Source organism: Vulpes lagopus, chromosome 4 (assembly GCF_018345385.1).
Source record: "Vulpes lagopus strain Blue_001 chromosome 4, ASM1834538v1, whole genome shotgun sequence".
Lineage (NCBI taxonomy): Eukaryota > Metazoa > Chordata > Mammalia > Carnivora > Canidae > Vulpes > Vulpes lagopus.
The window spans coordinates 123,108,211-123,129,781 of NC_054827.1; the positions used below are offsets into that span (position 1 = coordinate 123,108,211).

The window sequence follows — 21,571 nt, forward strand, 5'->3', positions numbered from 1 at the left end:
TGGGCCCACAAGGAAGCCTTGGGTTCCAAAGAGCCAGGGTGGGAAGGCTAGCTTTAGGGAGCTAATCTGGAATGTGTTGACAGGTACAGCATCAGGATAGATCGATCGATCGATCGATCGATCGATCGATAGATAGATAGATTTATAGATCCACAGGAAGCTGCAGGTAATACAGAAAGGTCCCTTCAGAAAGACACCTATCACCCATTTTACCCCAGTGGTGACATCTTACATCACTGCAGAGTAGTGTTAGCACCAGGAAACTGACATTGGCATCACGTGTGTGTCTGGTTCTATAATTTTATCACGTACATTCACATAAGCAACAGCACAATCCAGGTGCAGAACTGCTCTGTCAGCATGAAGATCTCCCTCATGAACCCACCTTTGCCCCCACCCCTCCTGCCTGTGGCCACTACCAATCTGTTCTACACCTTGAGAGTTTTGCTCTTTTGAGAATGTTACATGAGTGAAATCCTACAGCTGTGACCTTTTGAGGGTGGTTGGTTTTTTTCATTTTCACTCAGCATAATGCCCCTGAGATCCATCCAAGTTGTGTATACCAATAATTCTTTCTTCTTTAATGCTGAGTTGGGTTCCATATTCTGGACATATTACCGTTTGATCATCCATTCACCTTTGGGGGACATTTCGGTTGTTTCCAGCCTTATGGGTGAACACATAGTGAACATTTGTGCACAGTATTTTGTGTGAACTTAATTTTTCATTCTCTGGGATAAATGTGCAGGAGCATGTTTTTTGGGTTGTAGGGTTTATATTTAGCTTTTGAAGAACCTATCAAACTATCTTACTAGAGTGACTATACCATTTACATCCCACCAGTAATGTATGAGAGATCCACATTCTTTCCAGCATTTGATGTTTTTACCAGTTTTTATTTTAACCAGCTGTCCTCACAGGTGGGTAGTGATACAAAGGTTTTTGTTTGCATTTCCCTAATGGCTAGTGATGTTGAATATCTTCTCATGTACTTATTTGCCATCTGTATAGTCCTTTTGGTGAAATGTCTGTTCATGTCTTTTGACCATTTTCTACTTGGTATTTCATGGGGTTTTTTCCTGTTGAGTTTTGAGAGATCCTGATATATTCTAGATACACATTTTTGTCAGATATGCAGTTTGCAAATATGTTCTCCTCTTCTCTAGAGGAGAAAGATCCTAGCAGGATCTTTAATAGGGCAAACATTTTCACTTTGTTTAAAAAGATTTATATATTTATTATCGGGGGGGGGGGACATAAGTGAGGAGGAGGGGCAAAGGGCGAAGGAGAGAATCTCAAGCAGACTCCATGCTGAGTGCAGAGCCCAATCCCACGACCCTGAGATCATGACCTGAGCTGAAACCAAGAGTTGGACACCTACCTGACTGCACCACCCAGGCCCCCCAAAAGTTTTTACCTTTGATAAAATCCAGCTTATCAAGTGCTTTCTTTTATGGATCATGCTTTTGATACCGTTTCTAAGTACTCACCAAGCCCTATTGGCTTAAACAACAGAAATTACTTTTCTAACAAATACTATAGTTTTTGCTACATTTTCACAGGTTCAGTTCTTTCTTCCTTTCCTTTTCTTTTTTTTTTTCAGTCATTTTATCTCTGTTGTTCTGATGAGATAATTTCTATAGTTCTGTCTTCCACTTTATGACTCTCCTCTAGATTCCTCTCCATCCTGCTATATTGAGCCTATTTACTGTGTTTTTAAAATGTTCAGTTATTGTATTTTTCCAGTTCTACATTTCGATTTAGTTCTTCTTTGTATCTTCTGTTTCTTTGCTGAGGTTTACTATTCTTCTTTTGTTTCAAGGATATTTGATTGCTTGTTGAAGCATTTTTATGATGGCTACTTTAAGATCCATCAGGATCTCGGCTTTTGGGGTCTTTGGATAGTCTAACTTGTTTAAGATGACATTTTTCTTGTCCTTTGTATGATGAATGTTCTTAATTATATCCTGGATATTTGGGATGTTATGTTAAGAGACTGGATCTTCTTAAATCTGGTGTATCAGCAGGTGATTGGTCTCCAGAAGTGTGGCTGCAAGTGCCGTCCCAGTTAGGTGCTCAAACTAGAAGGAGCAAATCAGAGCCTGGTCAGAACAACAGCTGCTCGGCCTGACCAGATGCAACTGGGAAATTAGAGGACAAACCATGTGGAAAGTCACATCATCATGGCATTATTCCCTGCAGGCAGCAATGAGGGCACATGACAACTAAAAACATGTTGTTTGCTGAATTTATTTCTAAGGATGGATGAGAACTTTATAGTGACCAAAACGCTGTTTGGGAGTGGGGAGTCCTCAGAAGTGTCTGCTTCTGTGTGTTAAGCACAATTGAGAAAAATAAGAGTATGCTGGTGGAAATCAGGAGAGATGGGCTTACTGGGATGGTTGGCATTGATGTTGGATTTGCTCAAAACTTAAATCAAAGTGGCCCTGTCTTACTAGTGTCCTCATCCCAGGCCTCATCCACCCAATGCCACCCCCAACGCCCTAGAGGGAGCCTGGGCCAGGATTCAAGCCCTGAAGATGGATGGACTGGCTCTGCCAATGTAGGGCACTGCACTGACATGAGATGGGGCACACATTCCCATCCCTACCCACCCACCCCCAATTTCCAACTTGGGAATGACCTCTGCCCTCATTCCCATCACCAAAGCATAGTTATAGGGGAAGAAAAGCCTGGTGGTCAGCCCACCTGGAAGCCCCAAAGGTCAGTCTCTCCTTCCTCTACATCACTCTGGGGCAGGCTTGGGGTCCCCCACATCCCTCAGGGAAGTGGACCCCCAGCCAGTGACTCCAGGACCAAGGATCTGGTGGAGGGCTCTCCCTCCTGGCAGCCACTCAGGACCATTCTGAGGCCTGGCCCAGCTGTGAGTCCCAAGTACCTGCCTCTTGAAGATTCCCTCCTGCTCAGGTTAGCCAAGGCCAGCTTCTCCACTTACACTGAAGAACCCAGGTGACACAGAACTGCTGCAGTAACTTAATTTTTCACGTCACTCCCAATTAGAAGGAAGGGAATATCCTCATGCTTTCCAAAACATGGATCGGGCATTTCAATCTGAATCTGTCTACACCCAGAATGCCTACCTTACATGCCATCATGTCTGGCCCCACAGGCAGAGGAGTCCATCCACTCAGGGCTAATGAAAATCTATCTTCGAGAAATTCTTTTGCCAAAATAACCCTGAAGTTATGCTACACAGAAGTCAGTTTTTTTAAAATGTAAGTGGTGGCCTGAACCACACTCTCAAAGTCAGGCATTTCAGTTCCACAACAGAAAACTGAAGATGAACTCACGCTGTTCATGCCATGCTCCTCACTGCGACAGAGGCAGGAGGACTGGACTGCAGGGTGGTGGGCTGGGGTGGGTGGCCTGGTTGCAGCTGCAGAGGTGCCCTGGGCTGACTCACTGGAAACAGCGTTCTGTCACAGGACAGCCAGCCTGAAGGGAGCATGGTTGCACAGCACTTGTAGAAACCCTTGTAGAGGGATCCCTGGGTGGCGCAGCGGTTTGGCACCTGCCTTTGGCCCAGGGCGTGATCCTGGAGACCCGGGATCGAATCTCACGTCAGGCTCCCGGTACATGGAGCCTGCTTCTCCCTCTTCCTATGTCTCTGCCTCTCTCTCTCTCCCTGTGTGACTATCATAAATAAAAAAAAAAAAGAAAGAAAGAAACCCTTGTAGACATGTTTTCACTGTGAAAAATGAAGGAAATGCCAATGGTGTGCAAATCCACAGAGATGGTCACCCTGACTCCCCATCAGCAAGTGGCCTCATTCTCCCACTTGCTTATGCCCAAAGTGTCCTCCTGAACTCCCTCTTCTCAGTGTGCCTGTCAGCCTTTTCCATCTGTGGGGACATTTTTTTCACTTTAGGTCCATTTGTCAAGGCAACAGCTGAAGCTGTAGTTGATTACAAAACCCTGGGATGTTAGGCTGTGTAAAATTAGAAATAGCCACTGCTTTCTGCTAAGAATCTTTCTAACAGGGGTCTATACTGTCATGACAGTGAGCATGCTTTGGCAGAGTTAGTGAGTGTCTCTACCAGGAGGTATGTTTAATGAAACTTTTGTTCAACAAAAGTTTCAGTGACTGGTGACTAAGAAGCTAATCAATGAAATAAAAACATCAGAATTTTGCTGAGAGGATGGGTTCATTTCTGAGGGTTTGGGAGACAAAAGGATAATGTAGATATCATTTTTAGCAAATGGGTGAAATATCCCAAACAACAAGCCCTGCAAAAGGGATCATAGATTTACTGAAGAGACTATACCCATGCTCAGTGTCCATCTCATGTGACCTTACAGTCTAATTGCACCCCTCTTTTTTTCTAAGTGACTGAGCCCAGGGCCACAGGCCTGACCTGGACTTGCCCCCACATAAAGTGTAAGGGTGTCCTCCAGGTGATCAGTAGCAGCATCTCTTTAGATGCTCAAGTCAGACATGACTTCTTCTTCATGTGTCACATTCAATTAGTTATCAAACCATTTGTCCACTTCTTTGATGGCCCTGGAATATATCCAGTTCCCTCTGTCTTTGGTGGTAGCACGTTGGTCACCCACCATTTCTAGCTGGATTGTGCAATGATCTCCTTACTGGTCTCCCTGTGTCCCCTCTCCATACTTCCTTGAATCCTTGAATTCTGAGAACTCAGCCTGGGTTTCAAACTCTCCAAAGGTCCCCTATCATCTTCACAGTGTAGTTCAAATTCCTTCATGTGGTTTTTAAGACTCTACATGGTTGGACTCCTGTCTGCCTCTCTGGTTTCATCCCACACCACTCCTCTGTTCAATTCTGTCCTCCAGCCTTTCATCATTCATTTGATATTCTTTCCCTTCTTGGCCTTAATGCCTAGCTCCCCTTTGACAGGGAACCCTCCCCCCACCAACTCCCAAATTGTCCTGTCTCATTTTGTCTAGTTTCTACTGATCCTATTGGTCTTGGTTTAAATATTGGTCTTTCTAGAAGCTGCCCCTGCCTGGCCTAGTGTCTGGTACCCCCTGTACCTACCTTAGCATAGCTGTCACTGTATTTCATTATAATGAAAACCTATTTACTACTTGTTTTCCCCACTGGGATACCCTGTTCACTACTACATCCAGTGATGTGTTAGAGCCAACTTGTACTGACTCCTGAGAGGCTGTTGTCACATCTTTTCCCAACTCTCTGTTCAGAGAGATCATGGTAGTAGTTTGAAATCAGCCACAGTAGGAGCACTTAGACCATGGAAATCAACAAATGCTACAAATCAATTTGATTGATTTATTGATCGATAGGAAGCCAGTTGCTTAACATTGACCAGCACACAGTCACTGTATCCCTAGCTCCTTCAATACTCAGAATATAATAAATACTCAATTAATATTGATTGGTTGAATGAGTGAATGACAGGGTTCCATTTAATCTCGGATCATCACCCGTCACACAAGCCTTTGCCCCCCACATTCCCATGTCAGCTCAAGTGCTTGTCACTCCTTGGAAACAGAACAAGGCTTTAGTTCCTGAAGGCTGGGCTTCCAACTTCTTCACCCTGCTTTGCATCTGGGGCCTGTCCATGGGGCCTCCCTTAACTTTGCTGTCACAAAGGTGAGAAGACTTTTCAGTCAGGTGTTTGAACTGGATGCCCCATTTCCCTTAGGACGGCAGAGAAGTCGTGCAGCCAAGCAGTCAGCCTTGCTGAGTTCAAATCTTGACTTCACTTACTGGCTGCATAACCTTGAGCAAGTCATTTAACCTCTTTAAGCTTCATTTCTTTGTTATGTAAGGAATTTCAACAATAGTACACAGTTAATAGGATTTTCAGAGGGATCAAAGTGAGTATTTGTATAAAGGACCTGGCAAACGGTAGGCACTCAGTAAGTGTCAGCTGCTATTATTATTCCATTTGCTTGCCGTGGGAGCCGAAAGGTCTGTAATCAATTGACAGCACAGAAGACCAGAGCTGCACATAACCTCAGCTTCACAAAAATACTGGAGTGTCCCAGGGCTCTCTGTTTTTGAATCTCTCCTGTATTCCTTTATTTTCTCTAGCTCTTTTCATCCAAACATGTAGCTTAATATGTTCTATATGCTGATGACTCCCAGAAGCATATCTGTAATCCAGAACTCTCTCCTGATTTCCAGACCCATGTGTCCACCTGCACACAGGACACCTAACAGAGGTCTCAAACTCAGCATGTCCCCAACGAGCTCCTCCTGCTGTCCACCAACCTGCTTCTTCTTCTGTCTTCCTCATCTGTGTTCATGGCAGCACCATCGTCCCCCTGCTTGAGTTAGAAACCTTGGTGTTGTCCTGAACGCTTCCCTTTTCAAGATGCTAGCAGTCTACTGAGAAAACATCTGTGGTTCTATGCCTGTCGCCAGGTCCAGCCCCCTTCAGCTCCCACCTGGGTTCCTGCCTGAGCGCCCTCACTGGCTTGCCTGCTGCCCTGCCTGCCCCCTCCCCCCCTTCAGTCTGTCCTCAAGACAGAAGCCAAGTGACTTTGCTAGAGCTGAGTCATATCACTCCACTTCCAAATGTTGGCTTTCATCTTACCGATCTATCTTTACCATAATGTGTGAGGCTTCCTGTGGTCTTCCCCGTGTCCTCTTATCCTCACATCCTCTTCCTCCTCTGTCACTCCACTCCAGTCACAGAGCCCTCCTCTGTGTCCTTAGAACATTCCAGGGCCTGTGCAGGTCCAGGTGTACTCACACCAAGACATCTCGTTGGCTAGCCTTCTTCCTTAACACAGGCCTTTACTCCAGAGTCGCTTTCTCCCAAGGATTTGTCTGGCCAACCTATGTGAACTGAACCCAATCCCCTCAACCCTCCATAGCTCCTTTTCCTGCCTTGTTATTTCTCCTGAGCGCTTGTTACCATCCAAAATGGTGTGTACTACATTGCACCCATTGACTTGGCTGCATCTTTTATGCCGACATGAGCTCCTGGCAAGTAGATGTTTTGTTTTTTCTTATCTCCAGCTCTGAGAACATTGCTTGACACATGGTAGGTCTCAATAAGTATCTGGAGTTTCAATAAATATCTGTTGAATCAATGACCTGTTATCTACTTGTAAAGGCCAACTAAGAGGAACAGAATATTTCATCCACTCTTCTAGATACTTACAAGATTTCTCCCCAAATAAGCTAGATTGGAAATGGTAGGCATCTATCAGAGTAATAGTAGTACTTATTATTTATCCATCCCTTACCCAGCCAGAACTGTACTGGGCATGGAAGGAACACAATGAGTCATAGAGAGGGTAGGAAATGTGCTCAAGATCACACAGCTAAAAGGCTGTGCCATTTACATGGTCCCCAGAACATTCCTCTATCTGGATCTTCTGTGTAAAGCTGTCAGTCTGTGGTGAGGAACCATGGAGGAAGCAACCCCGTGAGTCCCATCATTTTGACTAAAGTATGGAAACTGTTGAGAAGACCACAAGAAAATTTTGCTCTGATTTTAGTATTTCCCTGCATCTGAGAACATAGTTGGCTTCTTGACTTATGGAACACTGAGAACTGTGTCAGTAATGAGCATTCTTTTCTTACTTGACACTATAAAACCTAAACCCAGATGTCTACCATGTCCCACCCTAATATATATCAGATTTGGGGTATAATCTTAACATTTGTTTTCTTTTGACCCTATTATATATTTCTAATTTATGTTTTCTTATATTTTATGACTATTGCAGACTTCTTTTTTTAACTTGAAGTCGAATTTAATAACTGTACAGTTATTTCCTTTAAATAATATAAAAGCTGAGATACAGAAGTCAGTGCCAAGAATGAAGTAATGGTTTATATAAAATGCTACTTACTCTAGACTTACTCATTCCAGTGACTTTTTAAGTTATTAATCAATCATTTTTTAAAAATTTAATTTCAATATAGTTAACATACAGTGTTATATTAGTTTCAGGTGTACAATATACTGATTCAACAATTCTTTACATTACTCAATGCTCATCATGATAAGTACACTCTTTCCCACTCACCTCCCCTTCACTAACCATCTGTTTGTTCCCTGTTGTTAAGAGTCTGTTTTTTGATTTGTCTCTTTTTTTCTCTGTATGTTTGTTTTGTTTCTTAAATTCCACATGTGAGTAAAATCATATGGTATTTGTCTTTCTAAGTCGGACTTATTTCACTTAACATTATACTCTCTAGATCCATCTATATTGCTGCAAATAGCAAGATTTCATTCTTTTTATGGCTGAGTAGTATTCCTGTGTGCGTGCGTGCGTGCGTGTGTGTGTGTGTGTGTGTGTGTGATATCTTCTTTATCCATTCATCTGTCAATGGACACATGGGGTGTTTCCATAACTTGGCTATTTTAAATAATGTTACTATAAACACAGGGATGCGTGTATCCCTTTGAACCAGCGTTTTTTGTATTCTTTGGGTATATAGCCAATAGTCTAATTACTGGATCGTATAGTAATTCTATTTTTAATGTTTTGAGGATCTCCTTGCTGTTTTGCATCGTGACTTCACTCCACATTCCCACCAATGGTACACAGAGGTTCATTTTTCTCCATATCCTTGCCAACACTTGCTGTTTCTTGTGTTGTTGACAGGTTCTGACAGGTATGAGGTGATACCTCATTGTGGTTTTGATTTGCATTTCCCCGATGATAAGCGGTGTGGAGCATCTTTTCATGTGTCTGTTGGTCATCTGGATGTCTTCTTTGGAGAAATATCTGTTCATGTCTTCTGCCCATTTTTAAATGGATTATTTGCTTTTTTGGTGTTGTATGTTTATTTTTTTAAAGATTTTATTTGTAAGTAATCTCTACACTCATTGAGACACTCGAACTTACAACCCCAAGATCAAGAGTCACACACTCTACAGACTGAACCAGCCTGGCCCTCTGAGTTGTCTGTTCTTTATTTATTTTGGATTCCAACCCTTCATTGGATATGTCATTTGCAAGTATCTTCTCCTATTCAGTAGATTGTCTTTTAGTTTTGTTGATTATTTCCTTTGCAGAAGCTTTTTATTTTGATGTAGTCCCAGTAGTTTATTTTTGCTTTTCTTTTTTCTCTTGCCTTAGGAGGCAAATCTAGAAAAATTTTGTTATGGTCAATGTCAGAGAAATTACTGCCTTTATTCTCTTCTAGGATGTTTATGGCTTCAGGTCTTACATTTAGGTATTTAATCCATTTTTAATTTATTTTTTGTATGGCATAAAAAAGCGGTCTAGTTTTATTCTTTTGCATGTAGCTGTCCAGTTTTCCCAACACCACTGGTTGAAGAAACGGTCTTTTTCCTGTTGTATATTCTTGATTCCTTTGTCAAGGATTAATTGGGCATATAATTGTGGGCTTATTTCTGGGCTTTCTATTCTGTTCACTGATCTATGTGTCTTTTTGTGCCAGTACCATACTGTCTTGATTACTACAGCTTTGTAGTTTATCTTGAAATATGGAATTGTGATACCTCTAGTTCTATTCTTTTTCAAAATAACGTTGGCTATTTGGGGTCTTTTGTGGTTCTATACAAATTACAAACTTTAGGATTATTTGTTCTAGTTTTGTGAAAAGTGCTACTGATATTTTGATAGGGATTACATTAAATGTGTAGATTACTTTGGGTAGTATGAACATGTTAACAATATTTGTTCTTCCGATCTGTGAACGTGGACTATCTTTCCACTTGTTGTGTTGTCTTCAATTTCTTCAATGTTTTATAGTTTTCAGAGTAGAAGTCTTTCACTTCCTTGGTAAACTTTATTCCTAGGTATTTTATTCTTTTTGGTGCAATTGTAAATGGGATTGTTTTCTTAATTTCTCTTTCCAAGGCCTTATTATTACTGTGTAGAGATGCAATGGATTTCTGTATATTAATTTTGTATCCTGTGATCTTTGTTGTAAGCTTCTTTGAATCCCTTGGGGATGAGGCAGGGTATGAATATGTACATGTTCTGTCTATGCATTCATACCTTGTATGAATAACTCTTCTAATCATCATTTAGGAAGTAGAAGCACAGTTGGAGGAAGTGAAAAAGAAGTCAGAAAATGAAATCAAGCAGCTGGAAGAAGAGAAAGCAGCCCTAAATGTGAAGCTCCAGAATTCTCTGCTCGAGGTAAATTCTGAATTACGAGTCTTGGTTAACTGAGTTGCCAGGAATCTCAGAAAACTGGCCTGACTTCCAAACATTCCGCGTCCATGGAAGAAAGGAAAGGATTTCAGCCTGACAAGAAATCTGTCTCAAGGGGCATAAATTTAGCTTTGAGTATCAGAGAGCCTGATTTATGGAGGTTTAACAAAGAGGCATTTAAGGTCTCACATAAAAGAAGGAGGCAGCAGGCTGCTGGGGCTGATTCTGTGGCTAAATGATGATATCAGGCCTAGTATATTTGAGATTCCCATAGTCTCTTCTCCCCTGGGCTATGTCCTCACTTTCCTGGGTATTTGCTGCTTTTGACTTCATGGGGCTCCTTCCTCTATTGAAAAAAATATTAAAATTATATTTTATTGGTATAAAAATTAATATAGCCAAGCTGCATTTTTACCTTCTGACTTTAAAAGAAATTCAGATATTGTCATAGCTTCTAAAAGTACTGTGGGCCCTAGGCCCTGTGCCACTGCATCTAATGGAGAAGTCAGCTCAGATTCCCCCAGGCTTGGAAAATGACTGTCATCACTCTGTTGTCAGGTCCAAATTTACACCAGAAAGCAGGGAGGGGCGGTGATGTCCAGGCCTGCACACTTCATCAGGAAACCACAAGCCCTCCCAGAGGGCTCCCACGGACTCCTCCTCCCATTGGTAACATCTGTGTCATGAGGCCAGTCTGGGGAGGCACAGTGGAGGCAGGCAAGGGAGGAATGCCCGTAGGCCAGCTGAACATCACAGTTTGCCATGTGGGTTCACCTGTCCAGACCACCTACCACCCAAGGTCAAAGTTTAAAAGACCTATTGACCATTATATGGAGGGAACTCATGGGAAGGATTGGAAACAGGTTTCATTCTTGAGCCTAATTAGACCCCCGCCACACACACCAAACTGTAAAGCATTTTCCTTGCTTCCCCTGCCCTCCTTCGCACCTTCCAGATGAGTCCTGAGTCCACCATCCCTTCAGGAGCCCATGAAATTGGTTCCTCAGCCCTGACCGAGCATCACAACTTCCTGGGGGAGCTTTTAAGAATCTAAAAGCCGGGATGCCTGGGTGGCTCAGCCATTGAGCGTCTGCCTTTGGCTCAGGGTGTGATCCTGGGGTCCTGGGATGGAGTCCCACAGCGGGCTCCTTGTGGGAGCCTGGTTCTCCTTCTGTCTATGTCTCTGCCTCTCTCTCTGTGTGTGTCTCCCATGAATAGATAAATAAGACCATAAAGAATCTAGAAGCCGTGTGCAAAACAGTATGGATTGCTTAGGAATACATAATGGAGTTCAGTCTGGAGACATGCCGGAGAATGACAGAAAATTCTGAACCAGTGGTTGTTTCTAGAAGGGAGAGAGGGTGGTGGTGAATCAGGGCGAAGCTTGGAGGTGGCAGCTGTATTTATGATATGTTATCTCTTCAGCTGAATGACACGTGTACACATTATGCTTTCCTCCAACCTTTTCTTCTATGTCACAAGTGATCATTTTTCTAAAAGGTGGGCATGCCATGCCTTGGACTTGGTATATCAGGGGCTCTGGAGGAGAGGTCCTGGTGGAAAGTCTGTGCTCCAGAGGCTTCTGCTCCACCTCAGCCCAAGGTGGTGGCCCAGGAAAGATGCCCATTTCTCTCCCCCTCCTGCTCCCTCCCTGTTGAGTTGCACTGCTGATTTTCACATTAGATCTGGGCTACGCTGCTCTGCAGAGCTTAGGGAGGCTTCACATAGGTGTGTGGGACCAGCCCAGTCATGCTTCAGACATGGGACACAGGGGTCCCCTGCCCTTGACTATTTCTCTGAATGCCCCTGACAACCCCTTTCAGTGGTGAATTTTGTTGCCTGCTATTAAGGTACTATCTAAAGCTGCTTATATATATTAACATTTAATCCTCACTACCATTGTACAAGGTGGGTGCTCTTCTTATCCCTGGTTTACAGATGAGTAAACTGAGGCACAGAGAAGCTAAATAACTTCCTCAAAGCCACACAGGTAATGAGTAGCGGGATACTACTATCCAGGATACTAACCGGGATAACGCGGCTCTGAAGTCCCCACTCTTAATCATTATGCAAATACTCCCTCAAGCACAGTATGCAGCATCTTTGATGACCGAAGATCATTTAGGACCTGAGTATCTACAGGTGGCTGGCACAACCCAGAGGCTGACCTTGACAGAGCACCTCAGGCCTGCTCTTCATCCTTCACTTCTCCCACCATGCTAGTGGTGACATCATCTGTGCTCCCGCTAAACAAAGCTAGAAATGGAAGAGTCAGCCCTGAACTCCTCCTCCTCTCCTGCTCCTCCTTCTTCATCTGGAGCCCCCACCCTTTCCCATTGTCTCATCCAGTCAGTTGTTAAGTTCTGTGGGTCCTACCACTGAGGGCCTCGGTACCCCCCTCTCTTTATCAGACCCCCAGGATGGCTCTTTTTCTTTACCTCTTATAGATGTTACATAAACAATTGCATAGGACTCCTTTGACTATTTCATAAGCCTTAGCAAGATGCAGTATAAATATTTTCATAATCTGATTCTTCTCTGATGTTCCCTAGGGTCTTGCAAGAGCCTTGGCCTGTATCTCCCTGCCTCCACATTCTCCCTGCACCAGCTAATTCCAGAACTAGCCTTCTAAAACCCAAATCTGCTCAAGGCCCCACTACTCCTTCCCCCAGATCTTTAATTTCCATGTTTTTCATAATTGGGGCCTACCCTAATTCCCACCACTACCCCCCAGGACTCTGTTTCCTCCCACCCACTCCTGCATGGAACTTTCCTCAGTCCTTGCACACATCCTACCTTCCTCTGCCATTGCACCTGCTGTTCCTACTGCCTGGAATGTTCATTCTCACCCTCTCCACTGATGGACTTCTATTCATCCTTCACTGCCCCAAAAGCTGCCCTAGACTCCCCTGGGCAGAGTATTTTGCTGTAAATTCTCTGTAGTAATTTGTGTCTCATAGTAGTAGTTGTGAGGATTAAAAGAGTTTATACTGTAAAATACTTAGGTCTGTGCCTGGCAGAGCAAACACATCATTAATGATACTATTATTATTTTGTCTTCTGAATGTTTCCATGATTATAACCATGTGTCTGCCTTCCCCATAAAATGACAGCTCCTGGGAGGCATGGGCTCTATTTTTTTCTCTTACCTTCTTGCTCTGTCCCACTCTCTTACCTTCTCATACCTGGCATGGGGCCTGAGAAATATTAGGTTTCCTACAAAGATTTTTTTTTAAAGATTTTATTTATTTATTCATGAGAGACACAGAGAAGGCAGAGGCTGAGGCAGAGGGAGAAGCAGGCTCCCCATGGGGGACCCTGATGCAGGACTGGATCCCAGGACCTCGGGATCACAATCTGAGCCAAAGGCAGTCATTCAACCACTGAGCCACCCAGGTGCCTCCCACAAAGATTTGTTAGCAGCATCTAAGTTAGAACACCTCATTCTTCTTTACTCTGGAAGCCAGTTTGTTTAATCAAATACTCTATATAATTAATTGGCTAACAATAATCATCATAATTAGGGCTATATGATTTAATAGCATCTTTTAGCCACTCTTTCTTTGGTGTAATTCTTAAAAATTATTGCTATTCCTTACCAACTAACTTTTTAAAAAAAGAAATAGAGTGACCTTCCAGAAATGATATGAAAACCTCCCTACAGCTCCTGTATGAATGTATTTATATACATAATTTAAAGGGAAGTATAGAGTACTATAAACCTGCCATGTTCATCTTTTTTAGGAAGAAGCAACCAGCCAATTAGAAATGGCCTTTCCGGGACCCCTGGGTGGCGCAGTGGTTTGGCGCCTGCCTTTGGCCCAGGGCGCGATCCTGGAGACTCGGGATCGAATCCCACATCGGGCTCCCGGTGCATGGAGCCTGCTTCTCCCTCTGCCTGTGTCTCTGCCTCTCTCTCTCTCTGTGACTATCATGAATAAAAATTAAAAAAAAAAAAAAAAGAAAGAAATGGCCTTTCCAGAAACATCTTTACAAGTTGTCTAATGGGGCAGTGTCCCCAGAACCAACTCACCCAGGAGAATGGTTTCCCAGATTAATGACCCTATCAGGAGATGGGACTTTGTCTCATTACTAAGTGTTTCTTTTCTTCTATTTTAGGTTTTAAGATTGGAAGAATTTATCCAACAGAATAAGGTACGACCCGGAAGAGGCAAAGAAAGGCCCCAGGAATTGGACTGCCAGCATTGCAGCATTTTAGAGACCCAGGTAACCTCTTTTTTTTTTTTTTTTTTCTGCTTTAATTAGGATATTTCTCTTCTCTCAGCACTTCATCATCCCAGTGACACGTGCTGGCATTAATGGGTTCTTTCATTCCCCGCCCCCCCACCCTGGGGCTGCCAAAATGCCTGAAAAAAAACAAAACACCAAACCACAAAATCCATTTGCAAAAACCATGAAGAAAATAGAGTTCTGAGTAATTATCCATGTGGTTTGAAAAAGAACAAGGCTTGTCAGATGCAATCTTCTCTCCCTGTCTGAGAGCAGCTTGCCTGGCAGATAGAAGGGTGCTCGCCCAGAGGCGGCCTTGGGTTCCGCCCAGCAGGAAGCTTGGTAATAATGCCCCCTGGCCGCCTCGCCCCACTTCTGAGGTATCAGTTACTGTCACACTAGCCCTTCCCATGAGGCTGCCCTTGTAGCGACACCACTGCAGGGCGGAAGCTGGTTCCTGGCAGTCTTTTGTCGGCTCCTGATAAGCTGTTTTACTTTCCTGGGGCCCCCATAATGAATTACCACACACTTGGTGGCTTAAACCACAGAAATGGGTTGTCTCACAGTTTTGGAGGCTAGACGGCCCAAGTCAAGGTGTCAGCAAGCTTGGTTCCTTCTGGAGGCTCTGAGGGAGAGTCTCCTGCATGCCTGTCTACCAGCTCCTGATGGCTGCTGGCAGTCTGGGGTGTTCTATGGTTTGCAGATGCTTCAAGCCCTGCCTCTGTCCCCCCGTGGCCTTCTGCCCTGTGTCTGTGCCTCTGGGTCTTCATATGGCATTCTTCTGCGGACACCGGGACCCTTGCGTGGGGTCCACTCGAATCCACTATGACTTCATCTCAACTAATTATATCCACCAAAGCTTATATACAAATAAGGTCCCATTAATAGGAATTGGGGGCTAGGACTTGAGTATATCTTTCCGGGGCCACAATTTAGTGCAGAACGTAAGCACTTGTTTAACATTTGTTGCATGATGTCAAACACGTAAATAACTCCCGTGACGTTGGTATTTGAGTGTCCTGGCTTGAATGACTCTCTTGGTTCAGCATTCCCTATTAACCTTTGCACCAGGAGCCATCAAAAGCCCACCACCTGTAAAATTTGATTTTATAACTGTCCCGAATTTTCAGCCCAGTACATACTCCGGTCGGGAAGACACACGTAAGCGAGTCTGTATCTCATTGCTTCATCCTCACCCATCTCTTATTCACAATATCCATGTGCCTGAGTGTCTATAGGAATCGCAGTTTCTCTCCCTTGACCCCAGACTTCCAGAGCTTGAGCCCTGGTCCTGCCAGCAGCCCCATGGCATAGCCCATACTTAACGACGTATTCACCGGGGTAAAAATGAGCCAAAAATGGTGGATATGGATTTAAATGACAGCGTTTGTATGAGGCTTGGTTGGTTCTAGCCACAGCCCCCATCTATAACTACTTTGTAGTTTTGCAATGACTCTGTAAGGCACTGATTTTACAGAGGAAGAAACTGAAGGCCAGAGAATTTGGGTGGCTTGCCCCATGGTCACAGGCATATGAGCAGCCAAGACAGGACAGAACCATTGGCTCCGTGGCTCTGATCCCCCACTCTCCTTGTGAGAGTATCGACACATGTCCAGGATGCCTCCCAGATAAAACAGACCTCAACTCTGTGTTGGGGTTGGGACGGGCATCCAGGACACCCTGTGTTTCCCCCTCTGACACGCAGCCTGGGGGAGAACGCTGGGGCAGCCCTCGTGACTCCCACATATGCCTGCAGGTGAAGGCCAGCGGAGCAGACACACCTTCCTCGATGGGGCTGGTCCTTCCTGATCTGGGGCACTGCATCCTTTCTGATGGGGTCTGCCTGAGAAATATGCAGGTGTTTTCATTCTCCCTCAGTTTCTCAAGACCCAGCCTCATGAGCTGGCATTCTTCTGGAAGTACTGGCCCCAGGGACAGCTGAACTTTCCACCAGCACCCTGTGAGATTTCTCGGAAAGATTGTCCCCAAATATTCCAGTATTTCTCAGCTCCTCAAGGTGACTGTGGCAGGAAGATGGTACGGAGTTGGCTGGGCTCCTGAGCAATGAGATTCCAGTGAAAATAAGGTTGATAAGCTCAGGAAGATTGTGCATTGGCTGTATTTTCAGGGGAGAATACACACATGTAGAAGTTCTAGGTATATTCCAGGGCAGAAGAATAAGCGCCAGAGCTGTTATGACAACTCAGGATTTCTCTGCCTCGTCCCCAGCCACTACCCACCAAATGCCAGTAGCATTTCCCCAATGTCTCTCAGATGTTGTCCAATGTCTCCTGGGAACAAAATTGCCTCCAGTTGAGAACCACTGCTGTAGCTAAGAGTCCTGAAGTAGTTCAAAATACTAGTGCATGTTGACAACCATGGGTTGGTTCACCATGAAATTTGGCTCTCCTCCTGCCCTTCTCGGTCTAGAACATCATCTCTCATGAACCTGGTTTCTAAAGAGCTGTACACACCCCTCATACATAGAACTGCACTTGGAACCTCAGTGAACATCAGTTCCATTTGATTCAACTCTGCATGTGTGTCATTTATTCATTCCACAGTGATTACAGTGATTTGTGGAATAACTAGGAGGTGCCAGCCTTTGAGCTAGGTTCTGGAAGAGAGAAGCATTCATAAACCAACAGCTTTAAAACTGGGTGGACATTTAGTAATAGAATTAAACATCGGGTGCTGTGCTTTCTCCTAGGCAACTATTATGTGCTTTGCAGGTATGGTTTGTTCTTTTAAATTGTTTTCTTTTCAAATCATTAATCCATGAGTGTATATAAAGGCACCCAGTGGAAAGCAGTCCTCCTCTCTCTAGTTTCCTGTCTGTTTTGTTTAATCTCCTCTTGTGTATCTGCTCAGAGCTATATACCATGCATAGGCAAGCATAATTATGAATATATTATTTTTTTCTACAAATGGTAGCATACCCTCCTGTGCTCTACTTTTTCTACCTTAAATTTTCATAGCTTGGAGATCAGTACAATTCCGTATCAACCTCATTTTTTTTTTTAAAGAAAAACTGCCTAGTATCCCCTTGTCCAGAAAAACTGTAATGTATTTAACTTTTCCCTTGTGATAGATATTTAAGTAGGTTTTCTCCGTTATGGATAGTACTTCAGTGGCTAGCTCTGTAGAGGGATATAGTGTAGTATAGCGGTTAGGCAAGCTCACCCTAAACCAGATGCCTGGGCCTTTAAAAGCTCTTTACTAGATCTTCCTCATCTGTAATATTGGGGCAATGATACCATCTACGTCAGAGGGCTTTTGTGAGGATTATATGAATTCATATATGTACAGTGTCAGAAAGTACCCAGCATGTGTAAATGCTTGGTGGGTGCTAACTCATTATTGTAGAATTTTCTGGGTCCAGGGGCACATGCGTTTTTAACTTTGATAGTTACATGACATTGCCTTCCATCAATGACGTCCCAGTGCACACACCCAATGGCAGCACATGTGAGTGCCTGTTTCCCCACAACGTGGCCAACACAGTGCAATATAAAACTTTCTCAACATGACCAATCAGAGAAAATTTGGAATTTAGTTCAAATATTTTTGGCAAGCCAACTATATGCCAGCCAAGTGAGTTGAAGCTTGGCTTAGGCCCTAGAGATATGAAGTCCTAGAGAATTTTTCGGGCTGGTGTAGAGGATGTGTGAGTGGTCCCCTGTAGTGCAGTCATAGCTGGCACTACACAGGGACTGACAAGGGGCTATAAAATTTAAGTTTGTTCATGACTCAGGAGTATTGATTTAGGCCCTTTGCTCTTCTGCCAAAGCACTGTGGTGAGTCAAGAGAGATATAAATAATAACATCAGTTGAGAGCCGAGCTGTTTTCACTCCACTCCCAGATTGTACAGTTGCCAAGTGTGGGTGTGGCTCTGTCCCCTGGCAGGGTTAGCTGGGGACTTTGCTGAACCTTTTGTCCTGATCTCTCATTTCAAATCTCTTTGGTTCTCTTAGATACATAGTTTTATTCATTGGTTTTCAGAAAGCCATTTCAGTCTTAGTAATTCTGAAGGAAAACTTTTTTCTGGTAGGCTCCTCTGGTGCCTGGGTCACAGTGAACTAGGGCAGAAAAGGAGGAAAGTTTGCACAGACTCTCATGCTTGTATCCCTCCAGAAGAAAAAGGAGAGTCATTTGCAGTCGTTATGTTTCAAGTCTTTTAACCTCAACAAATATTTACATGTGGTGTCTATGCAGGGCATGGGGGCTGGATGCTGGGGTAAATAAACCCCAGGCTGGGTCCTTGGAGAATTCCATTTCTAGTGGGGGGAAAAGTATTTACTTAAATAATAAGCTGGTACAATAAATACTGTAATAATGGCAGAGAGATTCTTTGCAGCCAATATGGGAGAGGCAGGCTTCTGCTCAGGGGAGTCAGGAAGGTCCACAGAGGAGTGACATCTGCTACCATCTGCCTGGACACTGAAAGTTGAGGACTTCGCCAGGAAGGGACTGGGCAGGGGGAAGGAGCACAGGGAAAGGCCCCAAGGTGAAATCCCCAAGGCCTGTAGGAAGAGAAACGAGGGGTACTCTGAAGCTCTCCCAGGCCTGAGAAGTGTCCTTGGCTCCCAGGAGGTCCTGTGCAGTGTGCTGGGCAGCTGTTACCATGTAGCAGACCTGGTGGATCATATGAAGCCAAAGGTGTCAGCTGTCCTGGGAGTGGGCAAATAATCCCTAAGCCCTCAAACAATTGCAGTGTACCCTCTGTGTGGTGTGAGTAGAGGGGTCTGATCCTATCTGACATGGAACAAGGTAGGCTGCCCTAAAGATTTACTCTGCGGAGAGATTCTTGGCTGAGAATCAGGCTGAGATTTGCTGAAGTTGGGAAGACAGGATAAGGTGGACAACAGCTCCGGTCTGAGGGTTAAGACACGGGTTCTATCCCGGCTTTCCCCCAGACTCGTTTGGGGACCTCAGCCATGTCTAAATACTGAGATCAGTTTCCTTATTACTCTGAGTAGCAAACACAGACAAGGCCCTGACAGTGTGCCAAGAATCATAGTACTTTACACAGCCCCACAGCAACCCTGATAGACAAGTGTCATTATTGTTCTCATTTTACAGATAGGGAAACTGAGGCCCATTCTCCAAACCTTGACACTATACTGCTTCTCTTTAGTAAAGTGGCAGCCATAATCCCTACTTGGCTCCACACCCAGAGACGTGTGGTAATGAACAGAAGAATGCATATGAAGGCACTTTTCAAAACTGTTTAAGATCCTGTAAATGTAAGGCGACTTTATAGTATCTATTACAGTCCCCTGTAATCATTTCAGCAAAACCCCATTGCATTAAGTGTTCTATTTTAAGATGTACAGAATGCTAACTTTGAAAGATTGTCAACTGAACTTCAGGATGACTTTGAATATTCCCTTCCAGGAGATTTCCTGGGCGTGGGTGTTTCTTTAAAATAGAAACAATCCAGAAGAGGTTAACTGCCTGGAAGATGAAAGATGAAGACCTAATGTGAACACAGGTTTAAAATAAACAGCTTTTTGCTTGGGAGGAGTTGGGAGGAGACTTTTGTGATGGAGAGTTGGAGGAGAAGCAGGACTGTTTATTTTCCTGTGCACACCTTATGCCCAGGCCACTTTGGTCCTGGACAGAGAGCACTGGGTGGAATTGGAGCAAAATGCCTCGTGGGGGAAACCAGGAGTGTGAACTGGGGACCAATAACCCTGGATACACCAGGAGTGGCTCAGGGTCGTTCCTGGGAGGAAGACATTGAGATCCCAAGCAGATAACCAGGAAAACGGCAGATGGAGATTCTTTTCCATTTGAAGGTCAGAGAGGAGTACACCACGGACACGAGTATCAGTGGGCTTGAAAGCACTCATTCAGTCAACTGTTGATCTCCATGGTCTTGTCCATTTGTGAAATACTCTGATGGCACCCTAGGGCCTTTTGAATGACGGACTTTGACATCAAACGCCAGGTACCTACGTAGGGGGAGAGAGGAGGGAAATATTTTTGACATTTTTATGGTCTGTGCGTCCCCCCTGCTGAACCACAAGTTTGCTGAAATCAAGAACTATGTGTTCTTATCTTTACCTTTCCAGCATCTAATGGAACTGCATGTGGCAGATGTTTAGCACCATCTTGTACACAGAATGATACGTGACATGACAACTGAATGAATGGAGTTAAGGGTACCATTTTGAGCCCCAGTAGTTAAAGATTGGATTAGAAACCCCTTCAAACATTAGCCATGACTGGAGGATGATTTAGAACACTCGGGTCCTTCTCCAATTACTTACAGAGAGAGAGGAGGACTCACCTTCTTCTTTGGACAGGATGCCCCTGTCTCTGGGCCTGGGAGATGGAACAAAGCAATTGGACAGAAAGGATTACTGAGTTCATGTCCCTGATGATTAGGAAAACAACTCTTATCTCTCAGGTTGATTTTTTAAAAGATTTTATTTATTTATTCATGAGAAACACAGATAGAGAGGCAGAGACATAGGCAGAGGGAGAAGCAGGCTCCCCACAGGTAGCCTGATGTACTCGATCCCGGGATCAGGATCACACCCTGAGCCAAAGGCAGATGCTCAACCGCTGAGTCACCCAGGAGTCCCTCTCTGATTGATTTTAAGTGCCTGTTTCACAGATACTTCTCACTGGACATTTGTAGGACGTGCTTGATGCTGGCAGCTGGTGGTCTTGCCAACGTGGCAGTGCTGAGTACCATTGTGGGTACATGGAATCACATGGCAGGGAGTGAGACAATCCAGGGGTCCAGGGATCAGGTGACCTGAGGCAAGTAGCTGGACTACTTCTCTGATCTCACATCCTCACCTGTAACACAAGGATGGCAATATCTTTCCTGCCCACCTTACAGAGTTCTAGGCTCCATCAGTTAACATAGGGGAATAGAAAAATGTGAGGCAGCTGGGAGCCGGTGTAGTCATCCCGGTACATCATCAGCTTCTTATAGCATTTTCCACCCTCTCCTGTTTCTGGACTCCTGCCCAGGATGCCTTTAAATACATCAGCTGTTGATAAGGTGGCCCAGAAATTACATCCTGTACATTTCCTTTCACAGTCTCAGAGTACATTTGAAATTCTTTTTCATCTCTATAATAACTTTCTTGAGATATTTGTCCATTATTCATATTGCTTCAAGTTTCTTCTTCTTTTTTCCTTGATCAGGCTTCATGTGTCTTTTCAAAAAGCCAGCTTTCAGATGTGTTGCTTGGATCTCTTCTTTTCTATGTCATTAAT

At 44.1% G+C, this 21,571-nt stretch overlaps 1 protein-coding gene across 2 annotated transcripts in view; it reads left to right on the top strand.

Annotated features, from left to right (window-relative positions):
- Positions 1 to 21,571, top strand: part of FAM184B (family with sequence similarity 184 member B) — a 138,796-nt gene that overhangs the window by 82,336 nt on the left and 34,889 nt on the right. For both annotated transcript variants that reach the window (XR_005987192.1, XM_041750966.1), the window contains exons 6-7: positions 9,976 to 10,086; positions 14,221 to 14,328. Coding sequence is in view for 1 of the 2 variants with exons in the window: in XM_041750966.1 (XP_041606900.1) it covers positions 9,976 to 10,086; positions 14,221 to 14,328 (219 nt within the window). In the remaining variant the exon portion in view is untranslated. The remainder of the gene's footprint in view (positions 1 to 9,975; positions 10,087 to 14,220; positions 14,329 to 21,571) is intronic.